Genomic DNA, 16,965 nt, shown 5'->3' with positions numbered 1-16,965 from the left:
AATTATAATGAGTGTTATTTTTCTGATTGCAGAGGTGGCAGATGTTGAGCCTGAAAAAGGAGTTTGTCTGGCCTCAGACATTGCTGAAGCTCGCAAGTCTCCTCTTGAGGAACAACAGCCTGGAAGAGATGATTCCACCAGTTTTCTTTGCTGGAAAAAGGGCTGTAACAAATTCTTTAAATCCTCCAATGCCCTCCAGATGCACTTCAATGAGGTCCACAATAAAAGGCCCCAACTGCCTGTCTCTGATCGTCATGTCTACAAATACCGCTGCAACCAGTGTAGTTTGGCATTCAAGACAATAGAGAAACTTCAGCTGCATTCCCAATACCATGTAATCAGAGCAGCCACAATGTGTTGTTTATGCCAGCGCAGTTTCAGGACCCTACAGGCACTTAAGAAGCATCTGGAGACCAGTCATCTGGAGTTGAGTGAAGCTGACATCCAGCAGCTCTATGGAGGTTTACTGATGAATGGAGACCTAATGATTATGGGTGATCCCTCACTTGGGGAGGACCAGGGAGCCCTTCTTGATGATGAGAAAGAGGGAGATGAAAGTGACCCAGAGGAAAAGCAAAGCCCAACTGGCAGTGACTCTGGATCTTTGCAAGAAGATTCTGGATCTGAACCCAAACGAGCCCTGCCATTTAGGAAAGGCCCCAACTTTACTATGGAGAAGTTTCTAGATCCGTCTCGTCCTTTCAAGTGTACAGTCTGCAAAGAGTCATTTACCCAAAAGAATATTCTTCTTGTACACTACAACTCTGTGTCTCACTTACACAAAGTCAAAAGGGCTCTTCAGGAATCTACCACCGGTCCGCCAGAGCCTACCAGCAGCCCTGATAATAAACCCTTCAAGTGCAGCACTTGCAATGTAGCATACAGCCAGAGCTCTACACTGGAGATTCATATGCGCTCTGTTCTTCATCAAACCAAGGCCAGGGCAGCAAAGCTTGAAGCAGCTGGTGGCACTTCTAGTGCTGTTAGCAGTAGTGGCCCAAGTGGAAGCACTTCCAATAGCACTTCAACCCCAAGCCCTATTCCAGCCACTAACTCAACTACCAGCTCCAACAACAGCAGCAGCTCTCCAGCTGGAGCTCAGACAGCACAGAGCATCATGGGAGGTAATCATCTGTCAAGTCATTCTCACAATGTAGAGAATTTGGGTAACTCAGCCTGTCATCCCTCTCCCTCTGAGAATCACGAAGTGAAAAAGAAGAAATTTGCAGATATGCTAGCCTCTAGGGGTCATCAGCAGCAGCTCCAGCAACAGCAACAGCAGTTTGCCCAGGCTCAGGCACAGGCACAAGCTCAGTTCCAACAAGAGCTCCAGCAGGCTGCTCTCCTTCAGTCACAGCTTTTTAACCCTCTTCTCCAGCACTTCCCTATGACAACAGATGCTCTTCTCCCTCTTCAGCAACAGCAGCTGCTCTTTCCGTTTTACATTCCTGGGGCAGAATTTCAACTGAATCCAGAGATGACCCCGAGCAGTTCTTCATTGAACTTGAGTGGATCTGCTGCTTCACTGTTGGAAGAACAGAAAAACTCTGCCCAGCAGGCCCAGCAGAGCTGCTTACAACAACAGCTTATGCACCACCACCTTCAGCAACAGCACCAATCTCATTCCCACTCCCAAGGATCGAGCCAAATGGCTTTACTTCAGCACAGTGGCCTTTCTCACCATGTAGATAAAAAGCCAAAGCCATCTCCTCACACTGAGAAAGAAAGAGAGCTGCCAAAGGATAAAGAAATAAGTGATAAAGCTGAGGATCATGTTCCAAAAGATGTGTCAGACAAGGCCAAAGAAAAGAAAGATCCTCCTCAAGCTGTTGTAAATGTGAACCATGACTCTGGATTTCCTCCTCCAAGGATTGCCTCAGATGCCAGAGGGAATGCCACCAAAGCCCTACTGGAGAATTTTGGCTTCGAGTTAGTAATTCAGTACAATGAGAACAAGCAAAAAGCACAAAGAAAGCCTACAGGATCTCTGTCAGGATGCAGTGGGCCAGCTGGTATCACCAGAGTAGTTGATCCCATTGAAGGATTAGAGAAACTGGAGTGTGAGTCTTGTGGTAAGCTCTTTTCCAACATATTGATTCTCAAGAGTCATCAGGAGCATATCCACCAGGCTTTCTTTCCGTTCAGATTCCTAGAGAGATTTGCCAAAGAGTACAGGGAACAATATGACAAGCTGTACCCATTGAGACCTCAGACACCTGAAGCTAATGCACCTCCTCCACCACCTCCACCCCCACCCCCACCTCCACCTCCTCAGAGGGCACCAACACCAAATATACCCGTTTCTGCTCCTAACCTGACACCACCAACTGCTCCAACTCCTCAGCCTCCAGTTACACTGGCCCAAATTACAATGCCGATGGATCTGCCTCTCTTCTCTCCACTTATGATGCAGCCCATGTCACTCCAGTCATTACCTTCTCAGATTCCTGCCCAACTTCCAGCTGTGGAGCCCAGTCTGGCCACTGATCTGGCCCAGCTCTACCAACAGCAGCTAACCCCCGCCATGTTGCAGCAACAGAATAAGAGACCCCGCACCCGTATCACAGATGACCAGCTAAGGGTGCTCCGCCAGTATTTCGACATCAACAACTCTCCCAACGAGGAACAAATTAAGGAAATGGCAGATAAATCAGGACTCCCCCAGAAAGTCATCAAGCACTGGTTCCGCAATACACTATTTAAAGAGCGACAACGCAACAAAGACTCACCTTATAATTTTAACAACCCTCCAATTACAACTCTTGAAGAAACCAAAATTGATTCAAAGCCACCCTCCCCTGAGCCTCAAAAGCAGGAATCATTTGGAAATAAGAGGTCCTCAAGGACAAGGTTCACAGACTACCAGCTTAGGGTGCTGCAAGATTTCTTTGATGCTAATGCTTATCCTAAAGATGATGAATTTGAGCAGTTGTCCAATCTTCTGAGCCTTCCAACTCGAGTCATTGTTGTCTGGTTCCAAAATGCTAGACAGAAAGCCCGTAAAAATTATGAGAACCAGGGAGAAGGAGGGAAAGAAGGTGACCGACGCGAGTTATCCAATGACCGATACATTCGTACTACCAACTTAAACTATCAATGCAAGAAGTGCAGCCTGGTTTTCCAGCGCATATTTGACCTAATTAAACACCAAAAGAAGCTCTGTTACAAAGACGAGGAGGAAGACGGGCAGTATGACAGTCTAAATGAGGACTCTGTGGATCTCTCTCATGAATACTATACTCTCTCTGGGTCATCAGGTCAAACACCAATTCCCTCATCCTCAAGCCTCTGCCCTCTTCCTCCTTCATCCTCTGCATTTTCTCAGATCACATCATCTGAAAAGGAAGAGCCTACACCAGCTCACTCATCAAACTATTTTGATGAAAAATCAAAACACTCTCCAGAAACATCATTGGGCCAAAGAGAGCAGACATCTTTGAAACAGGAAACCATTCATCCATCTGAGACTCCACAGCAGAGACCACAAAGAGAGGAAAAGACACATACAGTCTCAAAGAATTCAAAGCTTTCTTCACCTTCCCTCTCCCAACAGCAACAGCATAGTGGTCCCTCCATTTCACATACCAGTCAGACCTCCCAGAGTTCCCACATGGCCCTTAATCCTCATTTAGCCTCTGCCTCACAGCAGCAGTTGGCCCAGCAAATGATCCCGTACCAGTGTGAACAGTGCAAACTTGCATTCCCTTCATTTGAACACTGGCAGGAACACCAGCAACTGCATTTCCTGAGTGTCCAAAATCAGTTCATTCATCCTCAGTTTTTGGATCGCCCAATGGACATGTCCTTCATGTTGTTTGATCCTAGCAATCCTCTGCTTGCTAGCCAGCTCCTTGCAGGAGCAATACCCCAAATGTCCAGCAATTCTGCCACCTCCCCATCAACACCCACATCCACTATGAACTCTCTCAAGAGGAAGTTGGAGGAGAAGGCAGGAACTAGTCCAGGAGAAAGTGACAGCATGAATAGTGGAGAGGAGCCGCAACGAGACAAGCGCCTCCGAACCACTATTACACCAGAGCAACTAGAGATTCTGTACCAGAAATATTTGCTTGACTCCAATCCTACTCGTAAAATGCTTGACCACATTGCCCATGAAGTGGGGCTTAAAAAACGAGTGGTACAGGTATGGTTCCAAAACACAAGAGCCAGAGAAAGAAAAGGTCAGTTTCGGGCTGTTGGGCCGGCTCAAGCACACCGCCGCTGCCCATTTTGTCGAGCCCTATTCAAAGCTAAAACTGCCCTCGAGGCCCATATTCGTTCACGCCACTGGCATGAGGCTAAACGTGCTGGTTACAACCTAGCGCTTTCTGGTCTGCTATCTGAACAGGAAGCCATGCAGTTGAAGATGGATCCTTTGGATATCTCCAGCTATGCTCATCTTGCCCAGTCTAACAATGATGCGCAAAGTTCATCGCTGTCACCTGTGAGCAAAAGCATGGACTTGTCCCCCAGAGCTCTCCTGAGCCCAACATCTATTAAGGTTGAGGGAGCAGAGGAGTTTGAAAGCCCAACCATTTCCTCAGTTAACACAAACTTTGATCAAAATAAACTTGATAATGATGATTGTTCTTCTGTGAATACAGCCATCACTGACACTACCACAGGTGATGAGGCAAACGTTGACAATGACAGTGCTGATGCAAAACACAGCCATAATAGTGGAGATTTTCTCTCTAAGTCTGGGGGCGCAGTCTTCTCCATTGAGAATGATGAACAGATGTCCTCAGGACTGGTGAGCCCTGCAACAAGCTTCTACACAAAAGACTTTGAAAATGAAAATATAATAGACTATAGTGAAACATCTAGTCTGGCCGACCCTTGTTCACCAAGTCCAGGGGCCTCTGGAAGCAGAAGCATTGATAGTGGAGACAGACCTGGACAAAAGCGCTTCCGAACACAGATGACTAATCTTCAGCTTAAGGTGCTCAAGTCCTGCTTCAATGATTATAGGACTCCAACCATGCTGGAGTGTGAGGTACTTGGCAATGACATTGGACTTCCAAAGAGAGTTGTTCAGGTCTGGTTTCAAAATGCTCGTGCTAAGGAAAAGAAGGCAAAGCTCAGCATGGCTAAGCACTTTGGTATTAACCAGACTTCTTACGAGGGACCTAAGACAGAATGCTCTTTGTGTGGTGTTAAATACAGTGCTCGCCTCTCAGTGCGAGACCACATCTTTTCCCAGCAACACATCTCCAAAGTAAAGGATACCATTGGAAGTCAACTCGATAAAGAGAAAGAGTACTTTGATCCAGCTACGGTTCGTCAGCTGATGGCACAGCAGGAGATGGATCGTATCAAGAAAGCAAATGAGGTCCTGGGACTAGCACAACAACAAGCCATGCAGCAACAAGGGATGTTTGACACACCTGCCTTGCAAGCCTTGAACCTTCAGTCAGGATATCCAAATTTACAGGGGATCCCCCCTGTTCTCCTGCCAGGTGTTGGTGGTCCCTCCATACCAGGCTTTAACTCATCCAACTCAGGTATGTCATCAAATTATGTCTCTAGTATGAGTGTGAGACTTTTAAAATATGATAACTACTGATTCTCAGATGTATATTGCAACATTAATCATAAATCATGTTTTGCTTCTCTGTGTCAATTTCCGCAGCTTTAACCCCTCCAAAACCTCAGAACCTCCTGAACATGCCTGGTGCCAGTGTACCCTCACCTAGTCTACCCACATCTGGTTTACCCAACAAGACCCCTTCCTCATCTTCATTGGCCTCGCCCAGCCCAGCTCAGGCCAGCACATCTGTCACCCACTCAAGCCCTACCCCCACCTCTACATCAAACTCTTTGATGACTCAGCCAGGCCCTCGTCCTGATGCTCCCAAAGATCGTGATCCTGAGAGGGCCAGGGACAAAGAGAAACCCAAGGAGAAGGCTGAGAAGCCCCCCACACCATCCTCAGCTGGGGGTACTCCCACTCCATCCACTTCTGCTGCCAGTGCCAAGAAAGAAAAACCAGACACTGCTGTTCCGGCCACCTCGATGCCAACACCTGGTATGGAGTATGTGGTCGATACTGCCCAACTTCAAGCTCTTCAAGCAGCTTTAGCTTCAGATCCAACAGCTCTTTTAACAAGTCAGTTCCTGCCCTACTTTATGCCTGGCTTCTCTCCATATTATGCCCCTCAGATACCAGGTGCTCTTCAAGGTGGATATCTTCAGCCTATGTATGGCATGGAAAGTCTTTTCCCCTACAACCCAGCTTTATCACAGGCCCTGATGGGGCTGTCACCAGGATCTTTGCTTCAACATTACCAGCAATATCAACAGAGCCTGCAGGAGGCACTTCAGCAGCAGCAGCGGCAGCTTCAGCAGATCCAGCAACCCAAAGCAAGCCAAACATCACAAAACTCTGTGGACCGTAAGGACTCTGCCAAAGATCCAGGAAAAACAGAGGAGCAAAAGAGCAATGCCTCAGTCGAAACCTCTTCCACTCACAACAACCTAGCCACTGAGCAGCATGAAGTGGATGGCAAAGGTGCAGACCCCCATCTTGACCAATATATTGTCCCCAAAGTTCAGTATCAGCTGGCGTGCCGCAAGTGTCAAGCTGTGTTCAGCAAGGAGGAAGCGGCTATCAGCCACCTCAAGTCAATTTGTTTTTTTGGTCAGTCTGTGGCAAACCTGCAAGAGATGTTGCTTCGGGTCCCCAACAGTGGGAATGCAGCAAAAGGTGGCCTCTACGACTGCCTTGCCTGTGACACAACACTAGAAGGGGACAAAGCGCTCAGTAAACACCTGGATTCAGCCTTGCACAAACACAGAACAATCAAGAGATCCAGAAATGCCAAAGAGCACGCTACTAATTTATTACCTCACTCTTCAGCCTGCTTCCCCAGTCCTAACACCGCATCTACCTCGCAGTCTGCCACTCACTCAAACAACACCCCATCCCCTTCGCCAACAACATCAGCCACCACGCCGTCCTCATCAGCGTCTGCATCTTCATGCACCTCCTCCTCTTTCACAACCACTCCACTCAACACAACTGCTACAGGCAAATCATGGTCCCAGACCCCTTTCTCCAGAGCTTTAGCTGGGAAGCCCAATCCCTCTTCGTCTGCATTGTCTTCTTTTCCTCCAGTTTCTTCTCCTTCAACGGTTACCTCAAGTTCATTGAGCACCTCAGGGGTCCAGACCTCGCTACCAACAGACGTCTTTACCGATGATTCTGATTCTGACAACAGTCAGAAGTCAGCAGACAGGCTGGGCAGGCCAGCAGAGGAGCCACAACACCCTGGCTGTCTCAAAGACAACAGTAGTTGTAGTAGTAATCTCGCTAGTGTAGGATCGGACTCCATCAGATTGTAAAAGCTTTCAGTGATGAACAATATTTAAAAAAAAAAAAAAAGGAAAAGGAAAAAAAAACACAAGACAAAAGAAAAAAAGCAGCAATGTTTAAAATGTTTAAAGTATACAAACCAATTTCAGAAAAAGATGTGTAAAGACTAACTGCAATTCCAAAGCTTGTAACCAAAAATTTTAATGTTAGTGGATTGTTTTCCCATATCAACATGCTGGTTTTAGTTTATTACAACTCCCAATATATATATATATATATATATATATATATATATATATATATATGAATAGAGCTCATAGCAGTTTACAGTCGGTTATTGCTAGTGGAATGCTGTATTGCAGTGGACTGCTTCAAAGTTGTTTTAATGGCCCCACAATTCTCTTTACAAAGAACGAGACAACAAGCTGTCCCTTGTTTGCAAAAGTATTTCCGCTTAATAGCACAGTCACATAAAGCCAGTATGTACTGTATGGGAGAATAGTCTTACAGTTTTCTTGCTATCTAAGCATTCAGATACCAATGGCTTGCTAAAGAAAAGAAAAATAATGTAATGTCTATTTTATTCTCAGGTCAACAGCTCACAACCTTTTCTTGTGTTACACAAAGTCATTGTTTTATTAATTTTGTTCCAAACAAATGATGGACATTTGTGTTTTTGTATGACATTTATTGGCAGAAAGTATTCAGAAATTATACTAACTCAACTAAAGTTTCTGGGCATTCAATGAGTAGCTACATTGCTGGTTTTAAACCATCTTAATTATTATCATTTAATTTTTTTTTGTTTTTAATGGGAGATTTTTCCCATTTTACCCAGACACGAAAAGCATTGCAGACTTGGTGGGGGAAAAAGATTTTTTTTAGGAAAAAAACTTTCTGTATTTATGATAGATATATAAATTTTTGGTGTTCAGTAGATTGTTGCATTGGAAATGAATTTAAACAGTATGGTAGATTGAAAAATCTTTGTGTACATTTAGCTTTTGTATCGTCCAACTTTAAGGCGCTTCATTTGGTGTTGTCTTGGTCATTCCAATAGACTAGATTATTAAGGAGCAGGAAACGATCTCTACTCTATTTCTGTCCAATACTCAGCTTCTTGTTTTTGTTCTCCCAGCTGAATCTCTTTGTCACAAGGGGTTTCTTCCCTTTGGTTGGTGCAGCATTGACCAAAAGCGAAGAGAAATCTGGGGTGTTTGAAAATGTTTCAGTTATATTTGTGTTACCTTAGTGCACTTACCACTGTCTGACTTTCTCTCTTTCTTTCTTTCTTTCTTTCTAGCTGTCAATCTGTTCCTCCTTTCTTTCCTCTTTCTGTACCCCCTGCCTTTGTAGATGTGGAGATAACTGCCTCTCCTTCAGCACTACAAAGCAGATACTTGTTTCCATGTAATGTGGCTGCAGTCTGCTATAGTTTTTATGTTCATTTCAAGTTTTCTGTTGTCATATATGAAAATGAAAAAAGAATAATAATAATAATTCTCACGCTTTAAAACAAAAAGAAAATCCAAAGACTTAACACTTTCACCATTGGTGCATAAAGATGAGAAAAGAGGCTTCTTTATACTTGAGAATTTGTTGCTGTTTTTAAGGAAAGAAAACAAAGTTTTAAAATAAAAGAAGTACGCATCAGAGTTGCCGTTTTTGCTTCTTTGCAAGCAGACAGGTGACTTTTTTACGTCAAACACTAAGAAAACCAAAAATCAAAAAGGGCCCTTGTCCTTGCATTGTGGAGTAGCACCGTTACAGAGCCATTGCAGTTTGTAAAAATTTTGTTGAAGTTTCTGTCACACATGAAATCCATTTTTTTTTTCTTTTGTTTTCTTTCTGTAAAAAAATTAATAAAAAGAATATGCTGCTAATGTGGATTTGGAAAAGAAGAATACCTAGATGCATGCTCCTTTTGCTTTTTGGCTAAGCTTTAAGAAAAAAAAGAAACAAACAATAAACCATTTCCCTGCCCCTGCAGCATTTTTTCCCCTTCTTGTTGCAAAACGGAACTTTGAAGACTGTGAATATATGTTCCAAAGGATATTTTAGCTTTTTTTTTTTTAACAGACCAATGTTAAAAGCCAATGACCTATAATGTTTGTAAAAAAATAAAATAATAATAATAATAATAGTGCATTCCAAATACTACACCTGAGTTTTCATTTTTTAGGCAAGGACTGCTTCTTTTTATTCAAATTGAGTACAAGTCTATTATGTCCCATTTCTAAGGTGACTGTAAGCTGTTGTGTAACTCTGCCATCATGGATTGCTGAATATCACCTCACCCCGATTAGGATGTGTCGAGAGTGAACAGAATCCCTGCAGCCATTAAATGACTTTACTCACTTGAACTAGATCACCAAGTCATAGTGGTTACCAAAAATGTACATACTGCAACCTGTCTGGTACTTACGCATTTCCCTGATCCAGTGTCATTGTGCTTCTTGATTTAGAACTAGTCTCAGAATGAAAGGCTGTTTGGCAAAGCCGACCTCCCCTACTGGAAAAGCAAGTAGGGAATTTGTTGTCTGCAGGGTGTAAAGCCATTTTCATGCAGGAAATGTCTGATGCGGGTCTGTAAGGGGCATTTTCATTCCAAAGCATTATAAGACCGGGAAAAGCAGGATTTGTTTTAGGTGTCCCTTGTTTTGCATGATGACAAGGTAGAAGTGTCCAAAGAGATCCCTCACTCCAAGTCATTGCAATGGAAATGGTTGCATTTTAGCGAAATGGCCCCCATCTAATCATAAATGGAATTGCTCTTTTCCAAATCATGTCAGTTTTGAAATGTGTCAATGATGCTTTGGGGGGCGCAAACGTATTTGGCTTTAGTAACATATTTGCACACTTGTCCAGGTGTGTAAACAAGCATAATGTTTTGCAGAACAAGATTTGATTTGGTGTTTTTCGGTGTGCATGCCATTGAAATTGGGTTCCTTTGATCTGCAAGCTGATCCACTCCTCACAATCCATGTTATCTATAATATTGTTCATAATTATTTTCGAGAAGTCTGATATTGATATAGTTTATTTTTGAATGTTTTGCATAGTTTTGGTCTCAGATAATATCTTTTTGCTTATTTTCATATAACTGTACATTTATTTTCCTTCGTTTTTGTCGGTATCCATTTATAAATTAATGTTACAATGCCAGCTTAAAACTGAAATCACATCTGTTTGTTTTCTATCATTCTCTGGCCACTTTATGGTGTTACAATGTTCCTATATTTGTTTGTCTTGACACAGTTGTATCTCTTGCTTCCAAAGTGTTCTCGTTTTTATAGGCTCTCGTGTGGGGCAGAATCCCTCACAACTGTTTCAGCCAGCATGGACTTTGTATGTGCGAGTGTGTGCGTGTGTGTGTTTCATAAGAGCCAGCATCAGTCTGAGTTTTTATACTTTGTATTCTATTTTCTACTTTCATTTCGCAGCAAAACATACTGAACGGTAAAGCTGAATCTTCAGTAAAGGGTTTGACAAGTCTGATGTACAACACAATAATATTGTAATGTGGCGAAAGAGGATACCGAAGCACTGAGCAGTTATTATTTTTGTTAATTATATGAATGTGGCCAAAGCTTCATGCAGTAGAAAACACGCAAATCTTTAGTTGGTGCCCCTGATGAGTGTATATTTATTGTGGTTAATCCAACACGTGGCTGAGATACATCAACTCTCATTGGGATACTTGATTCACTTTTTTTTTTTTTTCTTGGACATTTTGCAAAGAGAGAACGAAAGCGACAGGTTTTGCTGTAGAGGTCATCCTTTTGCCCACTGTGAAAATAAACATGTATACAGATATAGATATATTTAAAGAAGACATCAACACTTTTCTTTGAAATGACAAAGAAGGAAATAAAGAGAAATGAACTCTGGGAAACTTGAGAGATGTCATTGAGATGTCTGAGAAGGCTGTTGTTGACACACCAAAACTGGGCATGGGAGCCAAAGGCAGGGCCGACGCGCCCCGATATCAAGTCATTATTTAAATAACACTATATGCCGACGGGAGTGGACTCTGCAACCAGTGGACATATGTGACACGGAGAGGAATTTATTTCTTTTTCTCTCTCTGGTTCTGCATCTACTCAGACATTTTCTGCACTTCTGAACGGGATGGACTCAAACAATCGCATACGTTGTCTCCCAGTTCACAGTGTTGCTACCTGTTTCATTTCCTCCTTCCCACTTCAGTGATTGATACGTTGTTCCACTCTGGCATGGAGTCGACCGGATCCATCCAACCATAAAGAGTGACTTTACTGTTCAAGGGGAGGGGATTTTCCTGGGTGTGATTCCTGAGGAAGCAGATAAACACAAAAAAGCGAATCAACCAAAATTAATAACCAAACTAACAAGCAACCAAACGAAAAAACAAAAAACATTTGCTCCAGTTTCAACGATGAACTGCTGCTGGAGCTTCCTGATCTTTTAGTGGCTCCTGGTGCCACAGCATTTTTGATGCTTTTGTGTTTCCTTTTTGTTCATATTTTTTCTCTTTCGTTCTCCTCAAATTATTCCTCCTCCGACGAGCCTCACAAGCACGGCTCTGTGGCTCCAGGTAGCCCATCCGAGGGTAGAACTTACAGCCTTGCAATGTACAAAAAGAGCAAGTTAAACCAAAAATGTTGTTCTTGATGTCTTTTCTATACTGTAGTCTTGTTAGCTTTTTGTTACTGTAATTATATGATGAAGATTTCCAAACTGTACCAAATTACATGGAGACTAACATACATAAACCACATGGAACTTCAGACTTTTAAAGAGAAACTTTTGTCACAAAAACCTTGTTGTCCTAGTTAAGTTGATTGTAGATGGTAATTGAATATACTCCTTTGAAAATATTTCATCAAGTATGTTTCTTGCTCATTGTGATACATTAAAAAGTATGAGCATAAAAGTTTATCGTGTGAGGCGTTTTTGATACATTTTTGGCATTAAAACACACATGGATCCAAAAATAAGCAGCATAGTTCATCTGATCATTGGCGTGAGCTTGATTCTGAAAACGTAATTAACCCTAATTGCAATTAATCTAATGCAACATGCACATGATTTGACAGCCCCCGAACACACATTCCCAGTAGTTCATTGTCTTGCTGGTATGGTATTCTCTGCAAGAGCAGTCACATTGAAATGCCTCTTAGGGAGCATTCATGAACATGATTAATTATAATATATTAAGCAAGATATGTAGACACATAGCTAATTAGAAGTGGCTGTTTATGACAAATTGAACTTGATTAAGACTTACAATCAAATATAATTCCTAGTGAAGTTTGCTGTTAAAAGCAGAGCTCTGAGATTAGTTTTGACTCCTGCAGAGGATCAAATGCAGCGTTCCAGGCTAATTCAAAGCCTTGTGCAGAGCGGGATCAGATGAGAGCTCCCTTGTGTACGCCCTTTGTGCGTGTTATCATATATGTATTTGCTGGTGATTACAATATGTCTGTATTTTGTGTGCATGTCTCTCACTTTGTTTCTCTTGATTATTTGATTTACAGTATTTGGAAGAGAAAGAGAAAAGAACTGATTACTAGCAGCAGGGATGTTTCGCAATGCTGGTGTTCAGGTCCATTAATGAACTCCTGTTCTGTATGGCTTTCAACTAAGGTTTTTGACAGGATGTTGGAAGAAACACATCTAACAAACAATCTACATTTGCATTTTTTCAATTGGCAGGTGCTTTTGTTCAAAGCAAGTTGCAGTGCATCACTTTGGTCATTTATTCAGGAAGTGTTTCGGCTAAACTTTGAAATTTTGTCTCAGTTACCCAAGTCAATTCTATTTCTATGTCAAACAAGTTGGATGTTAAATAGTCACACAGACAAATGTTAGGTTCCTAACACCTAGACTATAAAGGTGTCATATAACAAATTTAATAGCAAACGGAAAAGCTTTCTAACATAAATTTTTATATTATATAAAAACAGTATACCGTTAATTAAAAAAATTATGTGTGTGTGTGTATGTATGTATATATATATATATATATATATATATATATATATATATATATATATAGACACATCTTTAGATTGTGAAGCATACTAAAAGCATACACACTATAATGAAAGCAATCAAAATTTACACTTTCCTCCAACAAAATGTTTAACTTAAATCACTCTGTGTGGAACCTCAATGAAAATGTCTGTTATTTTTTACAAAATACACCCCAATACCAAGTGAGTGCAGTGTATAGTAACTTAATACCAATGTTACAACTATACCTGCTCTCTCTGAATCAAACTCATGACTTTGTTGTTGCTAGCACCAGCTACAGTAAAAGCTACTGCTAACTTGATGCTATTGTTCAGAACAAACTAAAATTCCATTTATACTCATCTGGTAAACACATGACAATAACTTGCACTGGACTGATTTGCAACAATCTGTTTTATATGAATGCTTAATTTAAAAAGAATTATATTAGCACTGAACTCAGTGGTGTGGAATAGATGCTAAAGATCAGGAGGCTGTCAAACAACAAAAGAATAAAAAGCACCATAAAACCACCATAAACGTATTAAAAGCATGAGACTGTTTTTAAATCATATTAAAGTAATTTTTAAGTCATTAAATAATCACTGATAATATTAACATCTGCAAAAGATCTGTAGCCCTCCTCTGTGTCCAAATTAAAAAAAAAATGACTTATTTTGTTGTTGAACCATTGTTATAAGGCAAAAACCGAGTAACATTTCTTCAAAAAATTATGGGTAAATATTAACAGAATTTTCATATTTAGGTGAACTATTCCTTTACTTAATGAACTACTTTCATTCAAAGTGTCCACACAGAGTGTGCATCAGTGCAGAACACTTTGCAGAAGCTCATTTTTTGTCCTGTGTTGAAACCAATTTTCCCTGATTATGAAGAGCAGCCAGTGGGTCTGTGCTCAGGAATGTGACACACTCACACCATATTGGTTTAATTCTAATGCAGGAAAACTCCCTATGAAATGAGATGCTCTTTTGAAAAAACAAAACTGCTTTAATATTGGCAGGAGGGGTTGATGGTGGGCCTCTCTTGCAGCTAACCGAAGGCATCGGCTCCACTTTTTTTGAAGTCTTCCTTGATAAAGGACTTGCTATTTTATCTGCCTGTAGGCTGCAGTTGTGCATTGATATTGCGCCGTTTGAAGCACTTTCGGTTTTGTTTGAAGGGTTGAAGCAAGGGGGGATAGAATGACCTTGAGTGCTGCAAATTGTCTGAATTTTTAAAGAATCGTTTAAAGAAGATTTGAACAGAGTCCAACCTAATTACACGGTTTCAAAGGACTTATGGTTTTGAATTCATATTTCACACTTTAGAGCTGCAGTTAACCCCCACTGTCCACTGTGTTACTAAACTGATTGAAGAGATGCAATTTGTCCTTACCATAAGAATATGAAACTCGACAAAGTGTTGAATGACCAGGCACACAGTGAGATCAGTTGGCATGGATTTAGACGAGTGTCTGCAAACATGTTTTTCACCATCTAACGGCTCACATTTCCACAGCAGTGGATCAGACCTCCTGTTTCCAATATTTCTCGCCTGTGGGACCGACTCTCTATTGTTTTAGAGCATGTGTAGCAGAGGAACCCTATACTATGCATCTCTGCCCCTACGTATGTGTAGAGTTCTAAGAGACAGGAAGTCAGAGACAGTTCCTCTTTGCTCTTCCATACCCCCTACTGTCTGAACTCAAGGAGTTCAAGGAGTGTAAGATATGAGCTATCCTGGTCAGCAAGTGGCTTCAGAGCAGCTGACCATGCTGAGCTAGTTAACACACAGCAGAACATCCTTAATGAATAAAAAAATGCCCTCATTAGATCAGTGTGAAAGCCCAAGCCTCTTCCTCTCAAACTCTGGACCAGATTGTATGCATACTGAGATGCAATGTTGGCCGAGCACAGGGCCTGAGTTTAGGAGTGTGAAATTGAGTTAGCACCTGGTAGCGCTGATATTAAGCAAAGGTGCTTCCTCTTTAAGGTTTGTGACCTGTTGGTGTAGAGTTCGCCTCGCTGATTCAGGGCCCCTGATTTAATTAGCTTCCCAAGGTTAACTTTGAAGAACAATGTTTTTTGAACATTTTTATATTTGGGTAAAAATTGAGTTGCAAAAAATTATCCATTTGATTTACACAAGAATGGTTTTATTATATCAAGATTTGGGTAACTTTTGGCCAGCATGGTCTGGAAATGTCAGCCAAACATGGTAAAGGTGAAACTTAAAGGAGGACTTAAAACAGATGAAATTCAAAATGGTAGACCAGCAATGTGGCAGAAACAATGGTAAAAAAAAAAAAAGCAGTCACTGGGGTGGTACCCTTTCAAAAAGTACTAAAATGTGCATTTTTAATGTACTAATATATATCTTTAAGTTACCAATATTAGCCCATTAGGGGTAAATAAGGTACAAAAAGGTATTGCCCCAGTGACAGCTCTTGTACTGTTTTTGTGTGTGTGTGTGTGTGTGTGTGTGTGTGTGTGTGTGTGTGTGTGTGTGTGTGTGTGTGTGTGTGTGTGTGTGTGTGTGTGTGTTTGAGAGTATGATATTTATGATCCAAATAACCCAAAGAATTGAAATACCTTTTAAGAGTGTCACAAAAATAGGCCAATTTAATCAAAAGCTATAAGTATTTTCTTTGAATACCATTGTGAAAACCAAGGATGAATAGAGATTTAGGTATGCAGTTAACACAAAAATTTGAATGAAAATGGAGACAATATCATGAGACTATTGTACTTGCTTAGTATTTACCTGAAAAGTATCTCAGGGTGGAATGGTGGCTCAATGGTTGTACCGTTGCTTTAAATCAGTTCGACTTATGGCTGAGCCAAGAGGCCTTTTCTGTTCTGTCAGTGTGTGTGTGGGTTTCCATTTTGCTTCTTACAATTCAAAGACATCTGGCAGAGGTGAACTGAAAACACTAAACCAGGTGTGTCCATTCCTGATCCTGGAGCGTTTAACTCCAACACAATTGAAGTTTTTAGAGAGTGTGAAAACCTTGATTAGTTGGTTCAGATGTTTTTAATTAGGGTTGGACCTGAACTCTGCAGGATAGTGGCCCTACAAGAACAGGTTTGGACATGCCTGAACTAAACAGTCTCTAGCTGAACGTCTGTTAATGCACCCTGTAATCCAGGATGCTGGGATGGGCTTCATTATCCCTGAGACCCTACATAGAATAAGCTTTTTTGGAGAATGGAAGTATTATTAGCTAATCTCCCAGTTCCATGTCCATTAAAATCTTGAACAAGGGCATTCAAGACTATTCAGTCTTAAAGCTGAAGTTCACACAACAGATGAAGGGGTAAGCACTGCATGGGATCTCCAAATGCTGAGCAGCTCACATATTATGGTACACTATTGCAGTAGTGCTATGTGATGTCTTATGCATTGCATGTTCTCTCCTAATCAGTCTGAATCGCAAAACCCTCCAAGCTCTGCTTCCATCATTTGTGGAACATCAAGGGTACAAATGTTCGACAAGTTAAGCCGGCGTGACTACAAAAGGCACAAGTGTACAGAAGGCTGTGTGATCACAGTCATTGTCTTAAATGGAAAACATGAATGGTTTACTGGCTGCTGGCACTGAGATGTATGACCACATAGGCAGCAAATGAGGAGCAGAGAGCTGGGAGGGA

General features: G+C 41.5%; 1 protein-coding gene across 3 annotated transcripts in view; it reads left to right on the top strand.

Annotated features, from left to right (window-relative positions):
* LOC132126850 (zinc finger homeobox protein 3-like) overlaps positions 1 to 7,598 on the top strand; it is a 208,623-nt gene extending 201,025 nt beyond the window's left edge. For all 3 annotated transcript variants that reach the window (XM_059538409.1, XM_059538418.1, XM_059538403.1), the window contains 2 exons: positions 33 to 5,504; positions 5,633 to 7,598. In XM_059538409.1, coding sequence (XP_059394392.1) covers positions 33 to 5,504; positions 5,633 to 7,344 — 7,184 coding nt within the window. In that variant the 3' untranslated portion in view covers positions 7,345 to 7,598. The remainder of the gene's footprint in view (positions 1 to 32; positions 5,505 to 5,632) is intronic.
* Positions 7,599 to 16,965: the final 9,367 nt, after the last annotated feature.

This window comes from Carassius carassius, chromosome 3 (assembly GCF_963082965.1).
Source record: "Carassius carassius chromosome 3, fCarCar2.1, whole genome shotgun sequence".
Taxonomy (NCBI): Eukaryota; Metazoa; Chordata; class Actinopteri; order Cypriniformes; family Cyprinidae; genus Carassius; species Carassius carassius.
This window is presented reverse-complemented; position numbering and strand designations above follow the sequence as displayed.